This window comes from Solanum lycopersicum, chromosome 2, assembly GCF_036512215.1.
Source record: "Solanum lycopersicum chromosome 2, SLM_r2.1".
NCBI classification, from domain to species: domain Eukaryota; kingdom Viridiplantae; phylum Streptophyta; class Magnoliopsida; order Solanales; family Solanaceae; genus Solanum; species Solanum lycopersicum.
In genome coordinates this window covers 71,303,489-71,329,095 of record NC_090801.1, presented here as the reverse complement: position 1 = coordinate 71,329,095, position 25,607 = coordinate 71,303,489, and the positions used below count along the sequence as shown (strand labels likewise).

The window sequence follows — 25,607 nt, the reverse complement described above, 5'->3', positions numbered from 1 at the left end:
TTGTTGATGGAATTTTTCCTACTTTTTGTACCTTGAAACCAAACCAAACAAAATTATGAGAAAACTGCTCTCAAAGACGCAAAAGCTCAAGTGAAGTTGTAAAAATAATTGCTAAAAACACCTAATGCCATTGGACGAGTCAAACATACATCAAACAACACATTCTGTATGCGCCTTTTTTTATTTCATATTTTCCCTTTTCTAGAGTCTCCACCAGCTTATTACATTTAGGGTGGTAAAGAGTTTTTGACCAACCGAGTCAAAACTTACTAATAAAGTGTTGTTGCTTTTTGCTTCAAAACGCTACTTACTCTGGTTTAGAGTATGCATTAGATTACAAGGCTGCATGGGATTAGTAGTATGTCTGTATTGGACTCTGTCTTCAGTAGAAATCATCCACACTGAAGCTGTCTTCAATGGACCCAAAGCTTGGCATTGGATATACATTAGTTGAGTAATAGGTCATAGGACCCCCTACAAAGTCGAAGGCAGGCTCGTTCCAGAAGCTGGTATCATAAATGAAGGACATGCCCATCTCGTTGTCCATTGCAGGGAAGTAAAAGCTGGACATATCCATTTCTGCTTCATTCATAAGCGCTCCATTCCCATCATCTGCAGCCTGTGCATAATCAGTTAAAATCACGTCCTCCGCTTCATAACCTCGGAATACCGCTCCACTTCCAGCTTTCCTCGCTTCAATACCCTATACACAAAAACATATCCATATAGAGCCAGCCAGCCTTTGACAAATTACTTCAAAGTAAACATAAGAATCAAAGAGCAAGCTTAATTACATAAATCTGCTTTTGATCATTGTAGTGGAGTGCAAAGTAGTCTCCTTGGCGCAATTCATGTGTTTGGACAAAGTCACCTGACCATCAATCCAATCCAACACTTTTTAGCTTTTGCACAAGTAAAACTTAATTGGAAAGGAAGGGCTAGCTGTGGAGATCTCACCAGTATTTTCAAGCACATACATTCGGCTGCTGTTATTTGGCCAGTACCTATACATAATAATAATAATAATAAAACATCAAATATATGTTCTGGTCTTGACACTTGAATTCCGTCAAGTAAATTTGGAAAAATAAAAGGGGACCTCCAACCTGTATCTGAAACTCCAAACATGGATACCATCCATGTCATCCATTGTGATGGGAAACCCTTCTTTGATCTCAAGAGCTGGAAGATATCGCTCAGCTGCTTTCTGAATTGTTAGAAGAATTATTACTTCAATGTATACTCCAAATGAAAACAAATGCATACACGACCATCACCTTGGGCACAACTATTCTTCTCAGGGAGCTGACATCACTGTTCTGGAGCTGCTTGTCGAAGAGAAATCTGAACCCTGTTGGTTCAAGTACCTGAAGCAAATTATTAATGTGTTTAGCTGAATGGATGATCGCAAACACAACCTACCTGTTTCTTTCTTATAAGAGAGATGGTCCAGAGGAAAATGTATAATGTTGTTTGTTTACAGGGTATTGAATGAACTACATTGCCAAGGATAGATGAATAAAGTTTTCACCAAATTAATGTTCAATAGAATTTCATTGTTTGCATCATTTCATACCTATATCGATGTAATTATTGGATCAGCTTGCATATAGGTTTTGTGGACTGGGTGATTAGCATGCCCTGGTATTTCATATTCATTGATGGGAATCCAAGTATTTCCAAATTCCTCAAACTAATTACTTGAATGACCTTCACAGTAGTAAGGAAAAATCTTATAATCAAATGACCCTAACCCCAATCCATCAGGAACAACACAACTATTACTACAAATCTGAGCTTAGATCATGACTTCACTCATGCTATTCAAGTTTACACTATAATGGCACAACTGACAAAGCAATTTAACATGAGTAGCAAGTAAACACTTTTTATTTTAAACACAACACTACTTGTATCTATCTAGTCTTCCTTCCCCCAAAAATTCAATTGCAAGGGATCAAAAAGAAAAGAGGGGGACATACACGTGCGGGGGGCAAAGGAGGAAGAGGTGGTGGCACGTGTGAGAGAAAATCCAGGGAAGTGAAGTTGAGGGAAGAACGCCTACGCCTCTGGCTGCGACTTCTTTTGGTGGGAGTTGGAGGATTCATCATACTGTTACTGTTATTGTTGTTTCCATCTGCCATTACTCCATACGCCTCGGTTATCTCCATCACCAATGCTCTCTCTAAAACAAAAACAAAAAAAGAAAGAAAGGCTTCCTCTCTTTTAGTGATAGATATTGAGAAGTGGGTGGGTGAATTATGACCAAAGAGCTTGCACAAGTAGGAGTGACATTTGTGCAACATGGATGAGCCAATCCATTGGGAGTCGGGAAGGATTCATTCATATTAGTGGGTGAGGAGTTGTCACTTTGTCTTTGTTAAGTGTGAACGGTCGAAACTTAATTTTGCAAGTGTTCGAGGGAAGGCAAGCCAGGTGTTGAAAAAGCTCTGTATAGCAATGGTGTTTTTCTTTTAGCTTTGGAGTTTCCGTCTTTTACTATGGATCCATGCATCACTCACTCACTGGAATTATTATCCTACGCAATTATAATGGAGCCATGAGAAAATCACAGGGACCCTTTTTGTCTTTTGAAGTTACGTTCCTCGATATTATGCTTCAAATTTCACGTTGTTCTTATGTTGCAAATGTTATTGCTCTAAATTGAACCCTTATTTTTTAAATTAAAAAAACCATATTATTATTTCTAGTTTATTCATGTAGCACTTTCTTTCTTCAAAAATGTGAACGTCTTGCAGTAATTGCAAAACTCCGAGTGCACGTTTCACATCTTTTCGACATGATTCTTGTTTCATCACGAATTAATTATTATGTTATGAATTGTATTTTATCTTATGTTTAAGTTACTATGTTATGTATTGTATTGTTATCTTATATTTAAATTAAATTTCTCATTTTAACATTTTAATTTTGTGTATTCTTTATAATAAAATAAAAAATTTATTATTGATGAAAATTATAAAAAAAAATGTATATTAATTTAATATTAAAATAGTATATATTAAATAATAATTTTTTAAAAAATATTATATTTCATTTTAAAAGAATCATGAATATTAGATATTTAATTAATGAAACTACATGTAAAATAATATGTTAATTGAAAATTAATGGAAATAAAAATAAAATATTGGAAAAGTGAAATAGAAAGTGTGAATAGTAGTTTTTCAAATTTAGAGAACTACTATTCAACTCTCTAAATTTTAAAAATAGAAAGTGATTTGAAAGTAGATTGGAGTGTTCCCTTTCTTGACATTTACTAAATTCAAAGTAATCAATTAGTGTTGGTATACAAAACGGCATGATCATAGATGAGTAGATTTCTCATCTCCAAAGCTTACAATTCTAGAAAAAAGAATAAAACATAAAAAGGAAGAATTCAATCACGCCTCCTGTTGTTTCGATCCGATACTGCACCTTCTATTAGCGGAGGAAATTGAGAAATGAGGGGAAATATGTATTTTGAGAGAAAAATTAGATATTTAACGAAAAAATTAAATTTGAGCTAAAATATAATTTAAGAATAAATATAAGATATTTCGAATTATTTAAGGATATTTTTGACTTTAAATTTAGTTATGTTGTATTCAAGAGGAATGTGTATATTTATCACTTGGTCATACTTTTTTAATTAGAATTTAAGCTCAAATACAAAGAGCTCTAAAATAAGCAATCAAGATTTAAGATTTTTTTTTACTATTTGAAATTTATTAAGTTGGAAGTGAAGATGTGGTCATATATGTAGTTTTTAATTATTATTTTTTTTTTCAAAAATATTTGAAATAAAGTTGAGTTGATTTTAGTATTATTTTTATGAGTATTTTCAAATATTATTGAAGAAGAATAGATAATCCTAATTTTGTTTATTTGAGAATTTTTTAAAAGAAAATTGCTGAAAGGGAAGCGCAGTTAGTAAAACCCTAGTTTTTGGTGTTGGTGTTCCTCTGAAAACAAAATGGCTGAAGAAGAAGATATATTCCCCCTAAAAAGAAAGCCCCAAGCAGAAGAAGCCATTGCCATTGCCAATGCCCACGAAGACGATGTAAACAAGAAGCAAAAACTCTCTATTACTGATTCTTCTCCACACGCCCAGGAGAACAAAGTTGACGTGGACGAAGACGAAGATGAAGATGAAGATGACTATGAAGGTGAGGATGATGAAGATGAGCAGTCCAATGGAGAGGCAGAAGTCGATCGTAAGGGAAAAGGGATTTTAAGGGATGACAAGGGGAAGGGAAAGTTGATTGAGGACTCTGACGATGATGATTCTAGTGATTTTGAGAGCGAATCTGATGTTGACACTGATACTGACCTTTCCGACGATCTACTGGCCGAAGTCGATTTGGGTAACATTATCCCCTCCAGGACTCGACGGCGTACCCATCAATCTGGCCTTAAGATATCTGATGATCCCGTTAAAGGTGATTAGTAGAAATGCGTGTTATTTTTATGTTTTACAGTTATTATTTAGATAAGACAAGTCTTTCAACCTCGTAGTAGCAATAGTTGATGTTGTATTTCACTTAACTAATATCTCTTACAATTGGTTTCTTGCTCTTGTTTACTTCCCTCATATTATATTGCTATCTGTAGGCTGTAGCATCTTCTATGTACACTTTGAGATTGCTATAGCATTATGTTTGAAAATGAAATGTTTGTTTCCTGGCTGTTTAACATGCCAAGGTTACTCTGCAATTATGTATCAGTTGGAAATAAGTTTCATGCTACTGAATTGTTTAACAGAATGTTACCACTCTTTCTTATGCTTTTGTACATGCATTTCTTAAGGAAGAACAGGTCATTGTTTAGTTATCAGCCTGTTCCTGTGTTGTACAATGGAATGCGATTCTTGGTGTTTAACAAGTTTGTGTACCAATCCTTAACAGCTGATTTTGACTTCTCATTTGCATTTGCATGAAACGTTACGATGCTCACATTGTTTATTTAACCACTTATTTTGGTCGTTCAAGAGAAGCCAGCATCTACAATATCATGTGTCTGCACTACTGCTCTTTGTTTGACCTAGCTTGACTGATTATCAGTTCTGGTTTTAAGCAGTTAGTTCCTCTGTCTGGGTTAGGGAAACAGACTAATTTGTCATATGATAGTAATCTTTTAGGAGTCTTGAACTCAACAGAAACGTACAAGAAGGAGGGCATACATGACCAGGTTGTGACTGCATGGTTTGCGCCTAATGGCTCTAATCTGAACCTAGGGATGATATCTTCTGTTGGTTAAATCAGTTAACAACTTGATTTAACGTAACATTCTATTGAACTGATAGACCAAGTTTGCTGGGGAATAAGATTTTCAGCGATTATTTGTTTCCAACAAAATATTGACTTCTGATAAAGCTAAAGGGACTATGGGGGGGACACTCTGTTTCTGCAAAACATTTGTTCTTTCTCGTCTTTCCAGTGACATGTTGGATTTCATAACGCAAGTTGCTGATCTGTTTTAATAGAAGTTTGAATAAATGTGGAAAGTGATGTGTTGAGGAAACTATGCAGATTAGAGAGTATGGCCCTTTTTTGGCAACAATGGAGCACCTCTTCCTTTGACCTTTTCCTTCATTCATTATGCTCATTTCTTGTGGTGTTGTATTATTAGCAGTCAATGTCATAAACTCTTCGGATCATAACCTACAGCTATCGACAGTTGAGCTGTTTTCATTTACTTGAGTCTGTCCGGAGGAGGGGTGATGCTGGGAGGTACTGTTGCATTGTCATAGAGTAAAACCACATTTTAAATTGTTTTGTACTTCAATCTTTGAGGATAGTTTGTCTTTGGAGAAGATTGAGGCAAATTTGGTTGTGACCAACTAATGTTATCTGTACTTTGAAGTTTTAAAGTGAGTGGGGACTAGCATTGATTTATTAAGTTCATAATTTTGGATAAATACGTGAAACGTACCTTGTTCTTTTTTAAAGTTAAAACAAATTTAGGGCGAGGGTCTACTACTTATGGGCAAATAAAGATGATTAACTTAGTAACTGTAAAAGCATAGCGTTTATAATTGTCACTATAAACTAAAGAATGCTCTTTGCAACTCTACCTCAATTTTCTGCTTGTTAAAAGTTGCAGGAATTAAAAAAGAGTTGCAGGAATTAAGGGGCTTCCTATGAAGAAGGCTAAGTGCTTAAATCACTGTTGTAGCAGATGACTAATGCTGTAAGCACTCACTGATAGATGTGTCAAAGAATTTAGACTGTTCCATTGCGAACCCAAAACTGCAACATGTGATTACGAGAAAGTATGTTATTTGTGTTGAATGGGTGCAACAAACTTGATAGCCCTTTTGGTAACATGAGCAAGTAGGAAACAATGAACCCATTGTATGTAATCCTGCCAAGTGATGTTTGGAGCACTGGCACTGGAGGTGCCAAGGCTCAATATGGAGAAGATGTACTTGCATCGCACACCTAATTTTGTTCAGACGTTTTTCCATTTACAAGTCATCGTCTCATTCTTTTACAGGCTCCAGCACCCACCATATCATCGATTGGGTAATTCGTTACAGCTTTTTCTTTACTATAATTGTCTTTGATTCCTGTGGTGGAGGGCCATCATACTTGATTATTGTCTGTTTTTATGCATATACATGTAATTGATTAATTCTGTTCCCTCGTTCGCCTTACAAACAACATGGACACTCTTGTAATTCAAGGGTGGAAAGGTTCGCAAGACAGTGAATTTTGTCATTTGTAAGGAAGGAGTAACGGAAATATGTTTCTCTACTCTACCGTCGGAACTTTTTCTTTATGTCAACAATCTTGGCAACCGTTGAGCACATACAAGAATGATTCTTATCGTTTCATATAGAAGCATATTGAACAATTTTAGAGTGCCTTGGAGTTCTCTAAAATCATGTTTTTAAGGCATTAAAAAAAATCAGGTACTATGCCTTACGGATGTAAACCTACTTACCCATCAGCGTGAAGACGTAATACCGTATACCCGTGCACAAGGGTCAAGTGCTGGTTAACTAGAATATTACACAAGCATCCTAAAATTATTACAACCTTACTTTTAGACCTGGCCATCTTTGTCATCCATCATCCGACCAGCAAAATATTTCGCACCTCTTAATAATGAAATGGCACAATCGAAAGTATTAAGAAAATGAAATTGTTGATGCTCAAGAAGCAAGAAAACTACAAAAAAACAATAACTTAGGTATTCAAGGAACCCAGAACAAAATTCTCATAAAAAGTGAAAATCTTAGCTTAATGATCTGCCGAAGACTAACATCTCAGTCTAATTACCTGCTTGGATGTTGTTACAAGTGTAAAAGTTAAAAACTGGTACATAAACTGTTTGACTAACAAGGACAAACAGAATAAGCTGGAAGGTTCCAAGCATTCTTGCCTGAATAATGACCAAGTTGCAAGCCAGCTAATCTGTATTCAGCGCTTCTTTTTCGCAGCATTGGACTTTGAAGGGCTCGCAATCAGGTAGACAAATAGAACCACAATTGAGATCACAGAAATCAAGGAACCATATTTCGCCATCAATTTCTGTAAACAAGGTGTGATAAATGAGATCCTAATTCTCATAATTTTATAATTCAATTAAGTACCAAGCATGGGACATGTACGATGCAGAAATTATAGATTCAACTTAAAATGTCGAACTTAGGGAGATGTTTATAAGATGAATTTTTCCATCCATGCAGCCCGGATTCTTTCTGAATTCAGATGTGTTTTTTTCCTAAATCAGATATTGATTGATGACCTAGTAAGGGGTTATTTCTATGTAAACTTACGTAGCTGTAAGCATTATCAAAGCTAAATATTATTGTAGGAAAGATGTCATACCTTTGCCTGTGATGAATATTCACCACGAATTTGGACAGTCCATGCAAAAAAAGGGAATTCATCTCTTAGTAAACTATAATTAGCAAAAAAAAATGTGTTCTGTAGTTTGTGCAGCTGCAGCTACTAGTATTTGAGCGCTTACCCAGTCAAACTTCTTCTCCGGGGGCCTATCAGCTAGTATGTCAAGAGGGAGGATTGGAGTTGAGAATGCCTCCTAAAATGAGAATATTATTGATAAACACCATCCATATCAAGCATACCAAGTAGAAGCATATAAGCAAGAATGTCAAACCTGTAGAGCAGCCTTAGTGGGAATACGGAATGTTATGACCGCTGGTGCCCCATAAAACACTGTTTTTTTCTTAGCTTCCAACTCAAAGGAATGGGAGAGAGAAGCCCCACTGACATCAGACAAACAAATAAACGAACATGAAAAAGAGACAAGATAAAGAAGTTAAATAGTCAGATGCCACCAATTTTAAGAGGACTCACGCGTCCAGCCTTTCCCACGACATGGATGTGTTACCAGCGACAATTTCAAATACATCTTGAGACCAGTTATCATCATAAAGACTCACATCGTATGCCGTCCTGAACAAAAAGAGCTTTTTCATGTCAAAGTCACATCATTATCATCCATCAGTAAATGATAATGCATAAGCAACTGGCTGAAATCTTTAGAGCGTGTTGGTTGCACAACAAAAGGTAAAAGAATCTCGCAAAGTCATTCTCTAATTAGCTAATGAGATTCTTAGATTCCTAACTGTTCACCACATTGAAGCCAACGAATTATTCTACCCCACGCATGGTTCAAAAATGAGCACATGGTTTGAATCATTTTGAAATGTACCGAGAGATAGATTGCTGATGACATGAAAAGAAAGTAAGGAACACATTATTATTTAGAAGGAAAATACTATTTTCAACAAATATCACTAGTGGTTATTATTTTACCCCCAAGACTTAACAACCAAATTTCAGCAAGGTGACTGTATTTTCTTAATTTCTTGTAGGAAATCTTTCTCATCAAGCACAAGGGACTCAAACAGCAGACTAGGAGGGTTTCCAAATCCCTTTACTTGGCAATTCCTTATCCACCTCTTACCAATCAAAGGGAAAAGGTGCCCTTTTCTCTCCGATCACATTCAGCAATATCATCCATTTGTATCTAAATCCTGACAGATTGATCTGGTGGAGAAAGACTAAGGTGCATAGTGTTATCTGAAACAGGTGCTGGCTGGAGAGTTTGAATACACGATTCCATTGATATTAAACTCAGAAAAATAGGATAACTTTTTCTAAACATTGTCTATACAGGAATTAGTCTTAGAAAACAATGAGATCAAAAAATTATAGACTACTCATTATGACTTTTAAAACGATACTGTCCTTCAGAAACATTTTTTACAAAAATTATATGTATAAACACATTCAGAAGAAAATAAAGTTTTTTCTTTTTTTGGTTTTGAATATTATTTGTTTCAAAACATAGAATGTACAAATATAATGATAAATTAGTGAGGATGGGAGGTGAAGTCAAAAAGGGATTCCTGTCAAGATTACTTTGCAATTTGTTGTCTCTTTTTCCAAGGATGTTTCAGATAATTCAAACAATTACATTTATTAACAAAATAAAACAATCAGATCAAGAGAAGCTGTTTGGAAATGGGACAAAATGAAGAGTGAGATTTATTAGTTTGATTTCCTTATCAATTGAGGAGCAAAGTATACTCCGGTAGGATAAAGACGGCGTCAAACAATTAATGCTAATTACTGCAGGTCCTAATATTAAAGTAATTAAAACGACATCCAGATTTAGGGAGGGAAAGTGAAAACAAGGAAGTTGAGATCTGAGTAAGAAAAGCATACGCAGATCCTTCGTTGTAGATGTCGATGGAGATGGAAATCCGTTCGATGTCGGATTTGAGTCGAGTAAGAGCGGCCTTCTTGTGTGCGACAATAAATGGCCCGTCGGAGGCTGCGATTGTCCATGAGAAACATAATAGAGCTAATACGGTAGCTAGAAGGAACTTCCTCGCACAATCCGCCATGCTTGCTTAACAGATACAGATACAGATTCAGATTCAAATATGATCAAAGACTTTTCAGCTGCTGGTGGTGTAGTATTACCACTATTACATAGGGAGATCTACCACGCGTTCAAATATCATTGGTCCAGTGACGTGCATTGCTCCAAACTGGACAGATATGGGCCACTTTTTTTCTTTTTCTTTACTATTACTATCATGCATTAAGCCCAACTTCTAACTCGGCCCATTGGGTTAACTTCACAAATTCCCTAAAAGAAAGTGCTTTTGATTTATTATTATTTTCACATTCTTAACAATTTTTTTTTTTTAAAAAAAAACATAGCCTATGTTTCAAAAAAATTGCTAGGCAAAGCTTTTATATATTTTGCTTATAGAATAGTCAATAATTTACCATAAGTTTTGTGTTTATGGCCAAGGCTAAAACTTATGTTTAATGGACAAATTATGTTCTTTCCTATTTCAAGTTGAGATTAATTTTTTTAAAAAAAAATTATGAAATGTTGACAAAACTACATATGCAATATGATCAATTTTTTAATTTACATATATATACATAATGATGAACCCCTTAGCATAAGCAAATGGTTTGTTCAGCGGTTAAGGGGTCAACATTTCGCAAAGTTAGTGTGGTTTCACGAATACAAATTCAGATGTCATTTTTTTTTCATATTTTCAACTTTCAACCATATTTTTTTTTATTTTACCATCTAAATACTTGGCTTCGCGAGTTCGTATCTCGATAATAATATTTTTTTCTATTGATTTAACCGATTTTAATTTTTATTTGGTAAATAAATGAAACATATGCTTAATTTGTAAATCTACTGGGGTACATTGAAAAATAAATTTCTTTTTTATTTTTATAAATTTTTAGAGAGGGAATTCAACAACCAAGAAATGATCATATCATTGCATCTGGTCCAAAAGTGAAAGTTGGGAGAATCACTAGTAGGAGGAGCACAAGAACCATTTATGAACCCTAATTTGTGCTTAGCTGATAAAGTTATTAAGATAGACCTTCTCCACCCACTATAACCATGTCTATCAAAGGTAATATTTATCAGATTCATGCCTGGTAAGTTAGAAGGATGAAGAAAATTGTTGTTATCCGGAGAAACAACAATGACTGCACTGGAAGACCTGGTGACACACACTGTTTCAGTAGGAGTAGTCACTTGATTGAAGAGAGCAGAAATAGAGGAAGAAATGTAAAAAAAATATAGAAGAAAGGATCCAATTACTGCTCTGATACCATGTAGACAGACTGAAGAAATGAGAGTTGATTTGAGCATTCTCCAATGTATATTCTTTATTGATGCATATATATATTTATATAAGTGTGTAAAGAAAAAAGGATAGACTAGTACCTACAACTGTTACCTAATCATTTGATCCTACCCTGACGATAAATAACAAACTATACAACTATAAATATTTCTTACAATGCTATGTAACAAAATCTGAAATTTCTTGTATATCTGTTGTATTTCTGCTTGGGCTAGATGTGCCATTAATAGGACCATTCTTAATGCATAAGCCTACTAACTTAGGCCCAAACAATTTACGCGCCCAAGAGATGAATATGGAGTACACAACGAGAACTTTGTCTTTGTTTGAATCGCATCATCATTTTCACCAGATACTTTAAATCCAACATATATATGTTTACCAATTTATTATAGTATTTCTTATTAGATGTAAGACTTTAAACTTTATGATCACGTCTACACAACTTGGCAATATTATTGATCATTTCAAATGTGAAATTTAGAAGGGTTACCTAGTGTTCTTTCATTTGAAAAGAATAACTTATTTTATATTATTTTCATATGCTAAATATCTATTATTCGAGTAAGAATGTGTTTTCACATACTTTACATAAAATAGTTTTTTTTTTCATATACTCAAAAGCTACATCTAATATTTATTTGTGTGTGGGTAAAATAGTCAACATCTTCGTTTCATTATTAATTCAATAAATTCATATTTGTTGTTTTGTTATAATTTGTGGATCTGTTTATATATGCTACATAAAATTATTATAGAGTTAAATACTATGAGGTTTGAAGTTCTTTAGACATGAAATTTGGTCAATTTTCTCCAATTCTTATACAATATTTATCAAATGAATAAACTATAGAGTTCATAAATAAGTTATCAAAACATCCTTAAGCACTATATTGATAAATTACATAAATATGTATTTCTCTTATAAATAACTATTTATAATTACAAACTTTCAGAGATATAAATTTATTAGCCAACATTTAAAATAGTAATTAATTACTTTTCAATAGAATCCTTTCAAATAATAATAATGAGAATACATATATTATGTTAGTGTTAAGTATGAGTCTTTTTAATAAAATTCAAAATAATGGATCTTTCTAAATAAAATATAAATTAAAACATTAAAATCGTATCTCATCCAAACACAAGCTAATTCAGTCATGGCGAGGCAATGTGTTGCGCCTTCAATCAAGAGTACTGTTTTCCAATATGCATTTTTAAAGGTAGAAGTAATGTGGCATGCAATATAATATTAATATTGTCCATCCTTCCTGACGTGATTTTTCCTGTACCATTAATTAACAATTAACATATGAATGACTGCCTTTTACATACTTGGCCGGCCAAAATGGGAGCTAGAATTTTAATATTTACAAGTTGAAACTTTTTATTACTTTATAAATTATAGGTGAAATGATCTGGTATACACTTGTACTTGTATCTGTTTGTATTCTAGACCCTTTTATTTATTTTTTGTCATCTGAACCCCTAAAACCATCCAAACACATCATTTTAAACACAATTTTTGATATGACATCCTATGTAGAAACACTCCACATGGAGTGTGTGATAGACACAAAATTAGAGCGTGAGACACCTTAAAAAATTAGATTTTTACCTTTTGTTGGACAAATTTGAGCTTTTCTCTTGTCCTTTTCTTGATTTTTTCTCTTCAAATTTCTTCTTTTTTATTTTTTTCTTCAATTTACTCATCTTTTTTTTGTGTGTGTTGATTGTATTGTATTTTCGTTGATTTGATTTTGTTGGTCTTTACGATGATAACGGTTGGATAGCAAATCTTATCTCAACAAAAGTATTTAACTAACAATTTCGGCTTGTAAAACTCAATTCCAACAATTTCCTTCACTAAATACTTAAGTGCACACCTCCAAAGATTTTCATTCTCAAGTTCATCCATCATCCACTCTCTCAAATCAACTGTATTCGATACTCCAATTGGTGTTAAGAAGAATAACAAGGAAAATGGTGGGTGAATTTGATTGGGGTAGAGGCAGCGATTAGAGTGGATGAATTAGATTTGGTGGGGGTGGGGGGGAAGCAATGGGTTTGAAGAAGATGACTCCCCTCTCCCCTTTTTTTGTTCTTTTCATTTATTTATCTTTTAAATTTTAATGTTCTTTTAATATCATACATATATTATTGTTTTTTCTTTTTGACCTATGTATATGTGTTTGTGCAACATGCACCATACTACAACGAAAAAAGTGTTTAAAATATTGAATTTGGATGGATTTAGGGATCCAAATGACAAAAGAATAAGTAAGAGTGTCCAGAATACAATCCTATACAAATATAATGGTCCACCATCCATTCATTAGTAGCTGGTCCGAGAGGATGATTAGCCACTCTGGGATTGAGACACGGCCCAGACTCCTGCGGGAGGCAGCAGTGGGGAATTTTTCGCAATGAGCGAAAGCTTGATGGAGCAATGCTGAGTGGAGGTAGAAGGCCCACGAGTCGTGAACTTCTTTTCTTGGAGAAGAAGCAATGACGGTGTCTGGGGAATAAGTATCGGCTAACTCTGTGCCAGCAGTCGCAGTAATCCTATTTGAGTAATCAACCGTTTTTTTTAATCTGCCTCAAGCACCCCAATCATACCGCCATCCTAAATTATACTATAACCTCAATTTGCATACATTAGGTAAAAATGATTTTTTAAAGATAAATTCAAATTGTTTTGGATATTATTTTGGTTTTATTCATGAACAAAAAAAAATGAAAAAGTGAATGGAGTATAAAAGTGAAAAAGGAAAATGAGCAAGGGTGTGTTTGGTACGAAGGAAAACATTTTCTAGAAAATGTGTTTCAATTTTCTCATGTTTGGTTGGGACAAAAGTCTTCAAAAATATTTTCCAAATCAATTCATTTTTCTCAAAATTAAGGAAAATGACTTCCTTTCAAAAATTAAGGAAAACATTTTTCAAAAACTCTCCTCCAACTTCAAGTTACATTTTTTTTTGTTTCATTTTCATAATTTTATTTTTCACTCGATCCCTGACCTCCACCCCACCCTACTCAGACACCACCGCCACCCCCACCCCCACCCCCTCCCAAAAATTTGAGAATATTTTTATTTTTTAACTCCTACCTCCTTCCCCGAGCCCTCCTACCCACGTCATTCCAGCCCCCCTTCCCCTAACTCCAAAAAAAATTAATTTTATTTTTAAAAAATATTTTCAACTTCAAAAATTATTTTTTCACCTACCCCGGCTTCTTCCCCCCGCCAGCTCCCCTACCCACCTCCTACCAGCCCCAATATTTAAATTTTGGGAAAAAGGTCTGATATACCCCTCAACTTTATTATTTAGAGCTGATATACCTCTCGTTATTAAAGTGACTTATATATATCCCTACTTGTAAATAAATGGCTCACATATACCCTTTTCCTCTAACGGAAATGAAAAAAAAAATTTAATCCAAATTTTTATTATTTATTTCTAAAAAATATAATTCTTCCTCGCCAAATATTTTTTTTGACTTTTTTTTTGTTTCAATGACTAATTTATAATTATTATTTTGATAATCAAATTTATTTATATTTCACTAATATTCTTGTAAAACTTATTGTAGATGACCAAATTTTTTCTTCGAATACGAAATAAAATTACAATACGCAATTAAATTTTATTTTTTTAAACTAAGGAATGAAAGGAAAAAATAAAATAAGAATAAGAAAGTCAAATAATTATAATAAAGAAGTCAAAAAATAATTTATGTATGAAAAAAATTAAAATATATCTTGAACTTTGATAGAAGAATCATATATACCCCTAAATAATTTTTTTTTAAAAATAGAAGTAATAAATATAAATTTAAAATTAATTTTTTATTTTCTGTTAAAAATAAAAAATATTTTTCATTCACTTATTTTCTATTCTCATAAAAATAAAAAATATTTTTCATTCACTTATTTTTGAGAAAAACATTTTCCATGGAAAATTAAAAAACGTTTTCCTTCTCGTACCAAACACACCTAAACCACCATTCTTTTCATCTATTGCAAAAGCGAAAGACATTTTGATAGATTTTTGTCCATGGAGGCTATATCCGCCGGCACTTACACCGCGGCCGGTGTCTCGCCGCTTCTCCAAAGTCGGAACTCATGCCTCCGCATCACCTCCGCAAGATTCAAAATTGCATCTACAGCTGCAACTACTGGGAGATCAACTGCCTCTATCGGCCAGCAACCGCCAACAGTACCGATGTCCATAGTTGACTCCTCTGAGCTAGAGCAAACAACTACTTTGAATATGAAAGATTTCATGAAATGGAGCAAGGATATGATTGCGTCCGGATCCGAAGGTGGGCCACCACGCTGGTTTTCACCCTTGGACTGCGCTGCTCCTCTGAAAGACTCCCCTCTATTGCTTTACTTACCAGGTTAGGTGATTTCATTGGAACAACAACTTCACTCATTTTTCCGTTTACTATAGCAGAAAAAGCAATCTGTAATGGCAAAGTTTATAACTTATTGTTCGTGAACAAAGCCATAGTGCAAATATTCACACAACCACACGCTGGACTAATAACCTTCTTTGTATCAGCGTTTATGAACTGCTCATACATTGATAAGTTAATTAAACTAGGTCTTATTTACTCGGAACATTGCAGGGATTGATGGTGTTGGACTTGGCCTTATAAAGCATCACAAAAGACTTGGAAAGTAAGCTTGTTAATTGATCTTTTCGGCACAATGTCAGAATTTATATTTGATTTTCAGCACTACTATTGTCCTTAAGATGTTTGCGTTGTACTAGACTAATATATCTTGTCAAGTTTTGTTTTTGTTTTTCCGGGTGGTGCTTCCCATACGTGAAGGATCTTCAATATATGGTGTCTCCACGTTCCAGTTACAGATCGAACATCATTCTCAGGTCTCTCTCCTTGCTCATCTCCCTGTTGTGTTCTTAGGCAAATTGCTTGCTTGAATTTTAATATATGGAAAGTTGGAAACCCATCATCTGAATAAAAATATTTTGAAGAGTGGAAATGGTAGTGAGTGCTCTTGTCCCTAAATTTTGTCTCATTTTATTATTTCACATGGAAATTCAGAAGTGATGATCTGAGGATATATTACTACTATTATCATATAGTAAAGTGAAATTCTCTTTCTTAGTATAGCATAACAGGTACAGATCTTGTGTAATTTGTGAAAAAGATCCTTTTAAATTCAGCGAATCAGATAATTATGAATCACCTAACAAATGGTACAAGAATGCCAACTGAGCTAGCTGTGCACTTGGAAAAGCCATGCAGTTACTATTTTAACATTAACATGAAATGTCCTTGCGCTGATATATTGTGCTTTTTGCTTTTTCGCCTCTCTTTGTAATGAGTAATTTAACTTGTGTCCACTTTTAAGTTTGAACAATGTTACTAGACAAATCTGTCCTGTGTTCATATCAAGGAGTTTTTCTTTCTAAACTTGTGTGTGTGCTGCCTTTTATCTTTTGAAATGAAAGTAACAGTGGGATATACTTCCCCTTAACTCTTCTTCAGACCTGGTGTACCTGGTTGAAGCAACTGTTAGATCAGAGCATCACCATGCTCCAAGACGTCCCATATATCTTCTTGGAGAATCTTTTGGGGGATGCCTTGCACTTGCTGTTGCTGCTCGTAATCCTCATATTGATCTTGCACTAATTTTGGCAAACCCAGGTTCACAAAGCATGTCATCATAATTTTACGAGAGATATTTATAATGCTTGAATCATTTCATAGTTCTTATTGCAAAGATGTGTCTCAGCCACTCGTCTACGTGAATCTCAGCTGGAAAATCTGATAACGTTGTGCGAAGTCATTCCTGAGCAACTCCATCCAAGCATGGTTAAACTGTTAAGTGTGACGACAGGTTATTGTACCTTCATCCTCCGATTTATGAGTATAATAGTTTAAGTAGATGGAACTTTGTCTTGCCAAACTAGCATATTAATAACTGCTAACATCTCTTAGTTTTATACTTTGGTAATATTTGTTTGGAGTTTCCAGAAACTAAGTTTGTTTTGTGTTTTTATAAAAGCTGTTTGTTTTTTTGAATGATTTTTCCGGAAAAGGTTAACTTTTTAAAAATATTCTCACACTCATTTTTTCAGTTCTTCCAAAAAGAGTTGCTTTTCCTGCATCTCCTTGATTACCATGCTAGATGAAATGTGAAGTGTTTGGTTTGATAGATGAATGAGCCTACCTTCAGGAATATTTTTCTTCTGAATCTTTTATAAGAATCTTGTTGACTAGAATTGTAGGTGGAAACATGCTAATCATGCTGTCCAGTCACTAATTAAGATGTTTACTTCCCAATCTACTTCAGTATATATAATCACACATCTCATACTTCACATTGTATCTTTCTCCTAAAGACGTGTGTATCTGTTGAGACAAAACATACTTGTTCAAAGTGTGCACTGTGCAGCAACTTATCTGGGTCTTGTTTGTTTCTAACTTGCACCACAAACTTTTACTCAACTTGAACAGTTTGACTGCTGAGCCAGCAAAACCAATTACTTGAAGAACTTAATCCTGATATTGAACAAATCATTCAGCTCTATTATCTGTATGCATAATTCTTTAAAAAGCAATAGATCTAGCAAAACCCTCTTCTTGTTATTACCAAATGTATTTGAAACTTCTCTTGATAAAGTATATGCATATGTTCACACTTGATCTTTTAACACTTGCATGGATAAATTTACATCTTTTAGTTTTAGTTATCATGTTTATTGGTACTAAATCCCTCCTTAATATTGGGCTGTGAAGTGCTCAAAATGGAGTGACATGAATTGTTCTGATTGATATAGCTGACCAACTTGCTTGGGATTGACTTGTAGTTGTTGATTGGAACTAAATAACTTCAGTGGATACTTCTTGCTTAAATTGGTTTACTTAGTTCACTTTGTGGTTAACTTTTAGATGAAAATTGACAAGTGATTGAGTTAAATTGATTAGGTGTTCCAGCAAGGTTGGCAGTGGCAATTCCTGGCAGTGGACACTCTTTGCAACAAGCAGTAGCAGAGTTATTTCGTGGTGATGTAGCATTTTCATCCTACTTATCTGTAAGGTCCAAAAGTCTTAAACTCATAAGGTTAAATTGTGAAAGCTATCCCTCTTAATCTTAAAGCTTGGTCACCCTAAAAAGAATTTGTTGCATTTGGACATTTCATCAATATACTTTTTATGGCATCTTCTTAGCATAGATAAGATTCCCTTTCGTCACCATGTTTATCCATGTTGATATCTTCCTTTCCCACTCTAGCTTTGACACTTCAATAGTTTTGAAGACTTTAAACTTAGACAAACATTATTAGTTGATATTTTCAGTTGGAGTTTGTTCTTGTTGTCAGTTTGAGCAAGAAAATGATGAAAAAGGTCGCAGGTGCTGGCTGATGTTTTACCTGTGGAAACACTTATTTGGAGGCTGAAGATTCTCAAATCAGCTGCATCTTTTGTCAGTTCTCGCCTCCATGCTGTCAGATCTCAGACTTTGGTACTCTCGAGGTAATTTTTCAGAGTTCCAGTGAGTCATCGGTTAAATTTAATGAAAGATTTTTAATGCCTACGCCTTCCGCATAGATAGTTGATTTTCTCTCTCTTGTCATCTTTACAAGAAGTTTGTTAATGTAAACTAGAATTGTTGTACTCTTTTCTTATTCCGAGCATTTTGAGCTATGTCCAATTCAGGTTAGCTTTTGCGACTGCCACTATGTGGGACTAAGAGTTATATTGCTATGCAGTGGAAAAGATCACTTGATATCAAGCCCAGAGGAATCCGAGAAGCTTCACAAGATGCTTCCAAACTGTGAAATCCGGAAATTTAATAACAGTGGGCATGCCCTTCTCCTGGTAGGCTGTCTTCTTTTCAGACCCAATTCCTCTTTCTAACTTTCTAAATATTACTTTTGCTCTATACCATATTCATAACTGCTTATGCAAATGGTAATAGTTCTTTGTTTAGAATAATCTTTGTGAACAAACAACAAACAAAGCAGAGAACGTCTTGATTAGACTATGCATCAATTTAGATAGATTTTTTCAAGAATTCTGTGTCTGAAGTCCTGTTGAGGTTTATTCAATGACAAAAAAAGGAAAACAAGAAAAAGAAAGAGCATTTTAGTAAAAAATAATTGAGAACCCTTAGTGACTGAATAGGCTTGGGAATTAGTGAAGTAGGAGATGGGACCTCAAGGATCTGTTATGGGCATAGTGAGGTAAGATGATAGAACTTTCAGTTTGCTGGCAGTTGTGTGCTTTCTAGTTGCTGTGGCAAATGTAGGTCCTTGTCATTCATTTTATTTTTTGATCGTTGGGATATTCACTGCACTCTTACAACTTGAAATCATCCATGCAGTTTGTATACAAGCTATAGCTTTTGCTTTCATTTTCTATCATCTGCTGTAGATTATGATATCAGGTAAGCTACAGTCTTGATATAACACTTTTTTACTTTCTTTTTATCTTTGACAAGATTGAATATAAAAGTGCAACGGTTGCTTTCCAACAGAATTACTCTGTCAATATGATTCCATAACAAGCCACACAGTGGCATATTACATGCCTTACTTCCTAGAGAGAGATTTAGTACCCATGGCAGTGTATATATAATTCAATCGGTCACGTAGTCCTGCAATAGGCTACCTGTATGCTCTTAGTTCTGCATACGTAAAACTGGTTACTTCGGGTTCCTACAAAGATATTACTCCAGTTTTTATAGCATTCATACCGAAACTTATGCAAAAACATCTTTTCATCTTTTCTGGGGTATATGAGAAGTTGAAGTTTTTATGCAGGAAGCAGACTTTAATTTGGTAACTGTCATAATGGGTGCCAATTTTTATCGACGTGGAAGACACCTTGATTTCGTTAGAGATTTTGTGCCACCAAGCACTTCTGAGTTTGACAGTGTGTATCAACCATACAGGTATTTTGTCATGCTCTAGTTGGAACACACTGACTATTGAAGTGTGTGACCATCTCATCTAAAAGCTTAAGGTGTTAGAGAGAACACACTTGTATTACTTAATTATATTCTCAATACACCCACTCATAACGACCGATGCTGATATTTTATTCGAGGAATCTGTCTGCTCTAATGCCATATTGAAGTGTGTGACCATCTCATCTCAAAGCTTAAACTGTTAGAGAGAAACACACGTATTATTTAATTATATTCTCAAAACTAACCACTAACCAGTCGGTAGGGGATTGTAGAGATGCATAATTTGTTTCCTGGTTATTTACAATGTGCTCTATGTTCATAGATATGGTATCTAGTTTAGGAGGTTCCATTCTGACAATGTATTTTTTGGTGGTCTTGCTTCTCTATATAAGATGCTACCTTAGGACTAAATTAGGGTTAAGCTAATCAGAAGCTCTTATTGGTGTAGTGAATCAACTCTTCTGCTCTGCTATTTATGTGTACTTAGTTCATTTGATATAAACACAAATACTGCAAGTTTATTTGATCATTATTTCTTGTGTGACTGATTAAAACACAGGTGGATGGAAGTTGCCTTCAATCCTGTGATGATATCAACTCTTGAGAATGGGAATATTGTTCGGGGTCTGACTGGAATTCCTTCTGAAGGACCAGTCTTACTTGTTGGTTACCACATGATGCTTGGACTTGAACTAGTTCCTTTGGTGTCCCGTTTGTGGAATGAACATCAGATTGTCCTGCGAGGCATAGCACATCCATTGATGTTTAAGAAGCGAAGAGAGGGAAAAATGCCTGTGTTATCAATGTATGATGATTACCGATTTATGGGTGCGGTTCCCGTGTCAGCCACTAACTTTTATAAACTTTTATCATCAAAATCCCATGTCTTGCTTTATCCTGGGGGTATGCGGGAAGCTCTTCATCGGAAGGTATTACCTAGTTAAAGCATCTTGCTAATAAACGCTCTTCTCAAAATATTTCTGCATTTACCGACTTCAATGCAGTCAAATTCTATATTTTGTTTTAAGAATCGAAGGGTTGCATTTCTTAAAAAGTTTGTGATTAACTTGTGTGATTTTTCTCTTCTCCACTTGAAACATAAAGTCATGTAAAACATGAATGAGTTGACCACTGAACTTTTGTTTCATCAAAACCTAAGGACAAATTTGTACTGCACCGTCCACCAGATCAATTGATTTTGTATCTTAGGCTCAACTTTAGTCTGATTAATGTCATATGTATAAGCAGTTTATCTTGTTCATATATCCGAAGATATTTATTATGATAGGAAATTTAACAATGCTGTTTGAAAATTGAATCTCTTATCCGTAAGCGTTAGATATTACAAATATGTGTACTAATTTACGTTGTATGTCCAAACACATCACAAAATGTTGAATTAAATGGCCATTCTCATATTGATGAAACAAAATTGAAATTTACAACCTGTTGATTTCTCAATATGCTATGTATTTGTTGTCTGTGGTTGTATGGAAAGCTTGATACAAAGTGTAGATCTATATATGGCATAAGTTAAGTATTGAAATTTGAAATAAGTTGCTGAAAGATGTTTGCTCAATTATGGGGAGATTGACTTGGAACAGTATAGCAGCAATCCTTGCAGTTCTTAATGTTGAATAAGGTTATTATTTAGCCAGTGAGCAGAAGATAAAAGTGTGCTGCTCTTCTAATAATTTAGTCTTCTATATTCAGGGGGAGGAGTACAAATTGTTCTGGCCAGAACAGTCTGAATTTGTCAGGATGGCAGCTAGATTTGGAGCAAAAATTATACCTTTTGGTACAGTGGGTGAAGATGATATTGGCCAGGTAGTTTCACGAGTTAACATATTTTGTTTTTGGAAGTGTTTAATCAGGACATGCAACCAACATATATTCTGGTGGATCAGTTTCACCACAAAAGTTGAGATTTTTTTTTTTGGGAATGCATAAATACATTAATAAATATAAAAACAATTGCTTAAAGGAATGTTGAATACATATGACAACAAGATGAAATTCATTGTTTTACCTGAATGGATCAGATTTGATGGGACAGAACAGTTTGTGGCTTCAGTTCAATAACAGTGTTTTAATAATTGAACTGAATTATTTAGGCTTTTTCAAGTGCTGAGGTTATCCAGTTCAGATGGTTTGAAATTTTTGCAAGTAGAAAAATTAGCCATTATTTGGCTGGTGATATCCCCTCAATTTGGAGCATGGAGAAAATGCTTTTTAATTTTGCTTTTACCCCAAAGCTCTTTCCTTAAGAAGCAATTATACAATAATGCACCAGCTGTTTTCTGAATCTGCTGTGATTAACATTGAGATAGATTTCCTTATTGGAAATATCAACTTTTGTATCACAAATTCTTCCTCTTGTTCACTCGTCAATCTTTCAATCAGATGCTCCTTGATTATGATGACATGATGAAGGTTCCATATCTCAAGGCTCTCATAGAGGAGTTAACTGGTGAGGTGGAGAAGTTAAGGTATTGAATTTGTTCTTTCCTTAGTTTATCTGACTTAGTGTGTGTTTTTGGTATGGCGAAGAAGTTATATTTCATGGTAAATGTTTTCCAGTAAATAATATATAAAAGATTAATAATATTTTTAGTAAATATAAGAGTGGTTTGATGTTTTTTTTTTAAAAAAACTAAAGGGTACTACTACTAATGTCTGTGTAAGTTGAACGGAATGATTTGTGACATAAGGAGGATAAGTTATTTTTTACATCAGTAGTCTGTCCAAGATAGGAGTTGGTTCTACTAGTCTCTTATTTCCAGTTACTTTTTCCCCCCTAATTATTTTGGTTCACTTTGCAAACCATTTAGTTGAGTGAGAGTTAAATTCACAGAAGAATGGTATCTTGTATGTGAACACAGATATGACACTGAAGGAGAGGTTTCAAACCAAGATGTGCATCTTCCAATCATTCTTCCGAAAGTTCCTGGCCGTTTTTACTTCTACTTTGGCAAGCCAATTGAAACAGCAGGTAATTTGTGAAGTATATTTGAGTGTATTCTTGACGTATATATATATATATATATATATATGGTTTAATTTAGTTGTTGTTTGCGCTTTGCAGGGAGGAAGGAGGAACTTAAAAGCAAGGAGAAAGCACATGAATTATACTTGGAAGTGAAGTCTGAGGTTGAGAGATGTATTGATTACCTGAAGGAGAAAAGAGAGAGTGATTCGTATAGGAATATAATGGCCCGCCTGCCTTACCAGGCTAGCCATGGCTTTGATTCTGAAGTTCCCACCTTTGATCTATAGTATTATGTAAAAGAAGAACAAAAGAAAATACTTAATACTGTTGCAGCGATCGAGTTGATCAATGTGTAGAGCGCAGTATTAGTTAAAAGGTACCAGCGTAGGCCAAACCTATAGTATAATGTAATATTAAGTTTAATGATAATGCCCTAAAACACTTGTTTCAGTAGAATAGAGCAAAAATGATTAGGCAAAAGACGTTTAGGTAGAAGTGGTCCCTTCATCAAGTATAGTAAGGTAATTAATTATGAAGTAGGTCTAATGGCAATGTTATTAACTAAATATATATGGGATGTGGTTAACAACATAATACTTGTTTGATTGTGGAATGGTTGGTTTTGAAGCTCAACAGAATGTTTACTTTGTTTGGGCTAGGGGACAGAGGAGAATAAATCCACTGCATGCAGAGAATGAATTAAGAGCCTAGGTACTTGATCATCTCATGCATTAATATTAATGAATAAAGACAAGCCAAACCCACCTGGTCACTTACTTCTTTTACTCACTTCACTGCGCCATAATTGAGAGCATAACTAGTTAGTTAACTCTGCTCCTAACAAACATCCCTTCCCTTCTCAACCATGCATGCATGCAACTATAAATAACACTCTTTATCACATTTCTTCATATAGTAACCAATGTATTTGGTTAATGTATTATAATAATAATAATATTCAATTTTAAAAGATTAAAGTAGTACCGCCGATAAGAGAATAAGAGTTAATCAAACAAGACTAATATAATTAAAGGTGAGTAGTACATGGATTAATTAAGATAAGACGTAGTATAACGGAGCGACTAATACCATTCAGATCTAATGCTCGCTAGTTCTAAAGAAGCAAAATCTACAAACGAAGGGTAAGGTCGAGATTCAGCTGGGGTTCATCAATGGGGAACAATGACAAATCCTCACCAGTAGTAGAAAAATATCCATGATTCGGCGGAGGATAGAAAACGGCGGATGAGGAGGAGCACAAGCTATTGTTTGAAGGAGGCGGTGGTTGGACTTGGAGCTGGCAGGAGTAATTAGCATTGATGATGTTGTGTTGTTGAGGCACATTCTCATTGTTGTTGTGAAGAAAATGGAATTGGAGCCTATTATTGTTATTGTTAGGGTCGGTAGAGAACATATTCCGGCGAGAAGCGGCTCTTTCTCGTTTGTGAGCATTCTGATGTCCTCCAAGTGCTTGAGAAGTGCAGAACTTACGGGAACAATAGAGGCAAGAGAACATTCTAGATGAAGATGGAGCTACTTTAGGTTTAGGGATCATGGGTGGTTCCAGCATAATATCTGGGGCAACGGAGTTAGACTGGTTCCAGAAATCATAAACTAGGTGGGTGTGGTCCGCCATTAATGACTTTTAATTTCAGAGCAGAGAAGGTATGTATGTATATATAGGAGAGGAGAGAGTAGTGGTCAGTAGTGGGGTGGGGGAGAGGAGCTAGCAGGAGGAGGAATATAATGGGACAGAAATATTATTGCAGATCAACAGAAGAGAGAGAGAGTGTTAATTTGTTTGTATCTCTCTCTCTCTCTCTATATATCTATATCTATCAGCTGCATTCAGCTCCACCCCGTTGTTGTTAGTACACAGTTGTTAAAGTGTACAGCTAGCTACCTTCCTTCCATTTTTACTCATCATTTCCAATAATATTTCTTAATAATAAGTAACTACACAAATATATTACTCCATCAATTTGTCGACTTAAAAACTTCCTAGGATCAATTAAGTTTCGAAATGAACTCATATTCTCTTTCATTCTAACTATTCATTTATCCTTTATTTTCAAACTTCATTGTTTTTCACTATTTTATCCCACCTCTAACGTAAATTAAAATTAATCCAAGAGTTGTAATATCAACACTAAAATACAACGTACACAAGCTTATGTTGATTATTAACAATTCAAGTTTAAATTGGTTTTTAGGTATTCCAATATTACTCTTAATTTACATTTTTAGCTTATAGACCCTACCGGGGTACATTTTACAAGATAAAAATACTTTCTCCGATTTGATTGTCAAAACATATATAGATTCGTTGCTCCAGTAATTTATGTGGAACAATCGAATTTCAAGGGCAGATCAATCTTTTTTACCTGAATTTCTTTAAATGCCTTTTAAATATCTTAAATTATTACTGCTTGTAATAATGATTTTTATTATTATGATTCTTGAAATTTCAACTATGCCATATAAATTGG

General features: G+C 34.5%; 5 protein-coding genes across 7 annotated transcripts; 2 read left to right on the top strand and 3 right to left on the bottom strand.

Annotated features, from left to right (window-relative positions):
- Positions 1-146: 146 nt before the first annotated feature.
- On the bottom strand, positions 147-3,392 carry LOC101259303 (B3 domain-containing transcription factor FUS3). Its single transcript, XM_004231700.5, has 6 exons — positions 1,983-3,392; positions 1,278-1,367; positions 1,107-1,207; positions 958-1,004; positions 795-871; positions 147-703 (listed from the first exon to the last, which is right to left on the bottom strand). The coding sequence occupies exons 1-6, from the start codon at positions 2,304-2,306 to the stop codon at positions 383-385; spliced, it is 960 nt and encodes a 319-aa protein (XP_004231748.2). The 5' UTR covers positions 2,307-3,392; the 3' UTR covers positions 147-382.
- Positions 3,393-3,851: 459 nt separating this feature from the next.
- LOC101259596 (uncharacterized) lies at positions 3,852-4,716 on the top strand. Its single transcript, XM_004231701.5, has one exon. The coding sequence runs from the start codon at positions 3,977-3,979 to the stop codon at positions 4,448-4,450; it is 474 nt and encodes a 157-aa protein (XP_004231749.1). The 5' UTR covers positions 3,852-3,976; the 3' UTR covers positions 4,451-4,716.
- A 2,394-nt stretch (positions 4,717-7,110) lies between these two features.
- LOC101259897 (uncharacterized) lies at positions 7,111-10,013 on the bottom strand. 2 transcript variants are annotated; one of them, XR_011215013.1, is made up of 5 exons: positions 9,708-10,013; positions 8,331-8,429; positions 8,131-8,239; positions 7,839-8,052; positions 7,111-7,538 (listed from the first exon to the last, which is right to left on the bottom strand). XR_011215013.1 is itself a non-coding variant. In XM_069294090.1 (5 exons), exons 1-5 carry the CDS (start codon positions 9,887-9,889, stop codon positions 7,428-7,430), a joined length of 579 nt encoding a protein of 192 aa, XP_069150191.1. In that variant the 5' UTR covers positions 9,890-10,013; the 3' UTR covers positions 7,111-7,427. The 2 variants fall into 2 exon arrangements, 1 of the variants encoding a protein (XP_069150191.1); XM_069294090.1 differs by having other exon boundaries at positions 7,975-8,052.
- Positions 10,014-15,116: 5,103 nt separating this feature from the next.
- LOC101260190 (phytyl ester synthase 2, chloroplastic) lies at positions 15,117-23,557 on the top strand. 2 transcript variants are annotated; one of them, XM_010317601.4, is made up of 14 exons: positions 15,117-15,580; positions 15,812-15,863; positions 16,019-16,074; positions 16,700-16,858; positions 16,947-17,051; positions 18,152-18,249; positions 18,570-18,691; positions 18,928-19,036; positions 19,981-20,111; positions 20,689-21,058; positions 21,843-21,956; positions 22,533-22,618; positions 23,012-23,121; positions 23,215-23,557. In XM_010317601.4, exons 1-14 carry the CDS (start codon positions 15,235-15,237, stop codon positions 23,403-23,405), a joined length of 2,049 nt encoding a protein of 682 aa, XP_010315903.1. In that variant the 5' UTR covers positions 15,117-15,234; the 3' UTR covers positions 23,406-23,557. The 2 variants fall into 2 exon arrangements, with proteins under 2 accessions (XP_010315903.1, XP_004231751.1); XM_004231703.5 differs by having other exon boundaries at positions 18,143-18,249.
- A 690-nt stretch (positions 23,558-24,247) lies between these two features.
- Positions 24,248-24,754, bottom strand: LOC104645994 (zinc finger protein KNUCKLES). The gene has a single exon (XM_010318965.1). The coding sequence runs from the start codon at positions 24,752-24,754 to the stop codon at positions 24,248-24,250; it is 507 nt and encodes a 168-aa protein (XP_010317267.1).
- Positions 24,755-25,607: the final 853 nt, after the last annotated feature.

Excerpts from the sequence above, each read along its gene's own strand:
- LOC104645994 (XM_010318965.1), bottom strand. The coding sequence starts at position 24,754 with ATGGCGGACCACACCCACCTAGTTTATGATTTCTGGAACCAGTCTAAC.
- LOC101259596 (XM_004231701.5), top strand. The coding sequence starts at position 3,977 with ATGGCTGAAGAAGAAGATATATTCCCCCTAAAAAGAAAGCCCCAAGCA.
- LOC101259897 (XM_069294090.1), bottom strand. The coding sequence starts at position 9,889 with ATGGCGGATTGTGCGAGGAAGTTCCTTCTAGCTACCGTATTAGCTCTA. Across the intron at positions 8,240-8,330 it reads TCGTGGGAAAGGCTGGACGC|TGGGGCTTCTCTCTCCCATT; the intron begins GTGAGTCCTCTT and ends GTCTGATGTCAG. Across the intron at positions 7,539-7,974 it reads AGAAGTTTGACTGGGTAAGC|AAATTGATGGCGAAATATGG; the intron begins GCTCAAATACTA and ends CCTTGTTTACAG.
- LOC101260190 (XM_004231703.5), top strand. The coding sequence starts at position 15,235 with ATGGAGGCTATATCCGCCGGCACTTACACCGCGGCCGGTGTCTCGCCG. Across the intron at positions 17,052-18,142 it reads ACTGTTAAGTGTGACGACAG|GTGTTCCAGCAAGGTTGGCA; the intron begins GTTATTGTACCT and ends TAAATTGATTAG. Across the intron at positions 21,957-22,532 it reads GTGAAGATGATATTGGCCAG|ATGCTCCTTGATTATGATGA; the intron begins GTAGTTTCACGA and ends TCTTTCAATCAG.
- LOC101259303 (XM_004231700.5), bottom strand. The coding sequence starts at position 2,306 with ATGTTGCACAAATGTCACTCCTACTTGTGCAAGCTCTTTGGTCATAAT. Across the intron at positions 1,368-1,982 it reads CTCCTTTGCCCCCCGCACGT|GTACTTGAACCAACAGGGTT; the intron begins GTATGTCCCCCT and ends AATTTGCTTCAG. Across the intron at positions 872-957 it reads GTATGTGCTTGAAAATACTG|GTGACTTTGTCCAAACACAT; the intron begins GTGAGATCTCCA and ends ATTGATGGTCAG.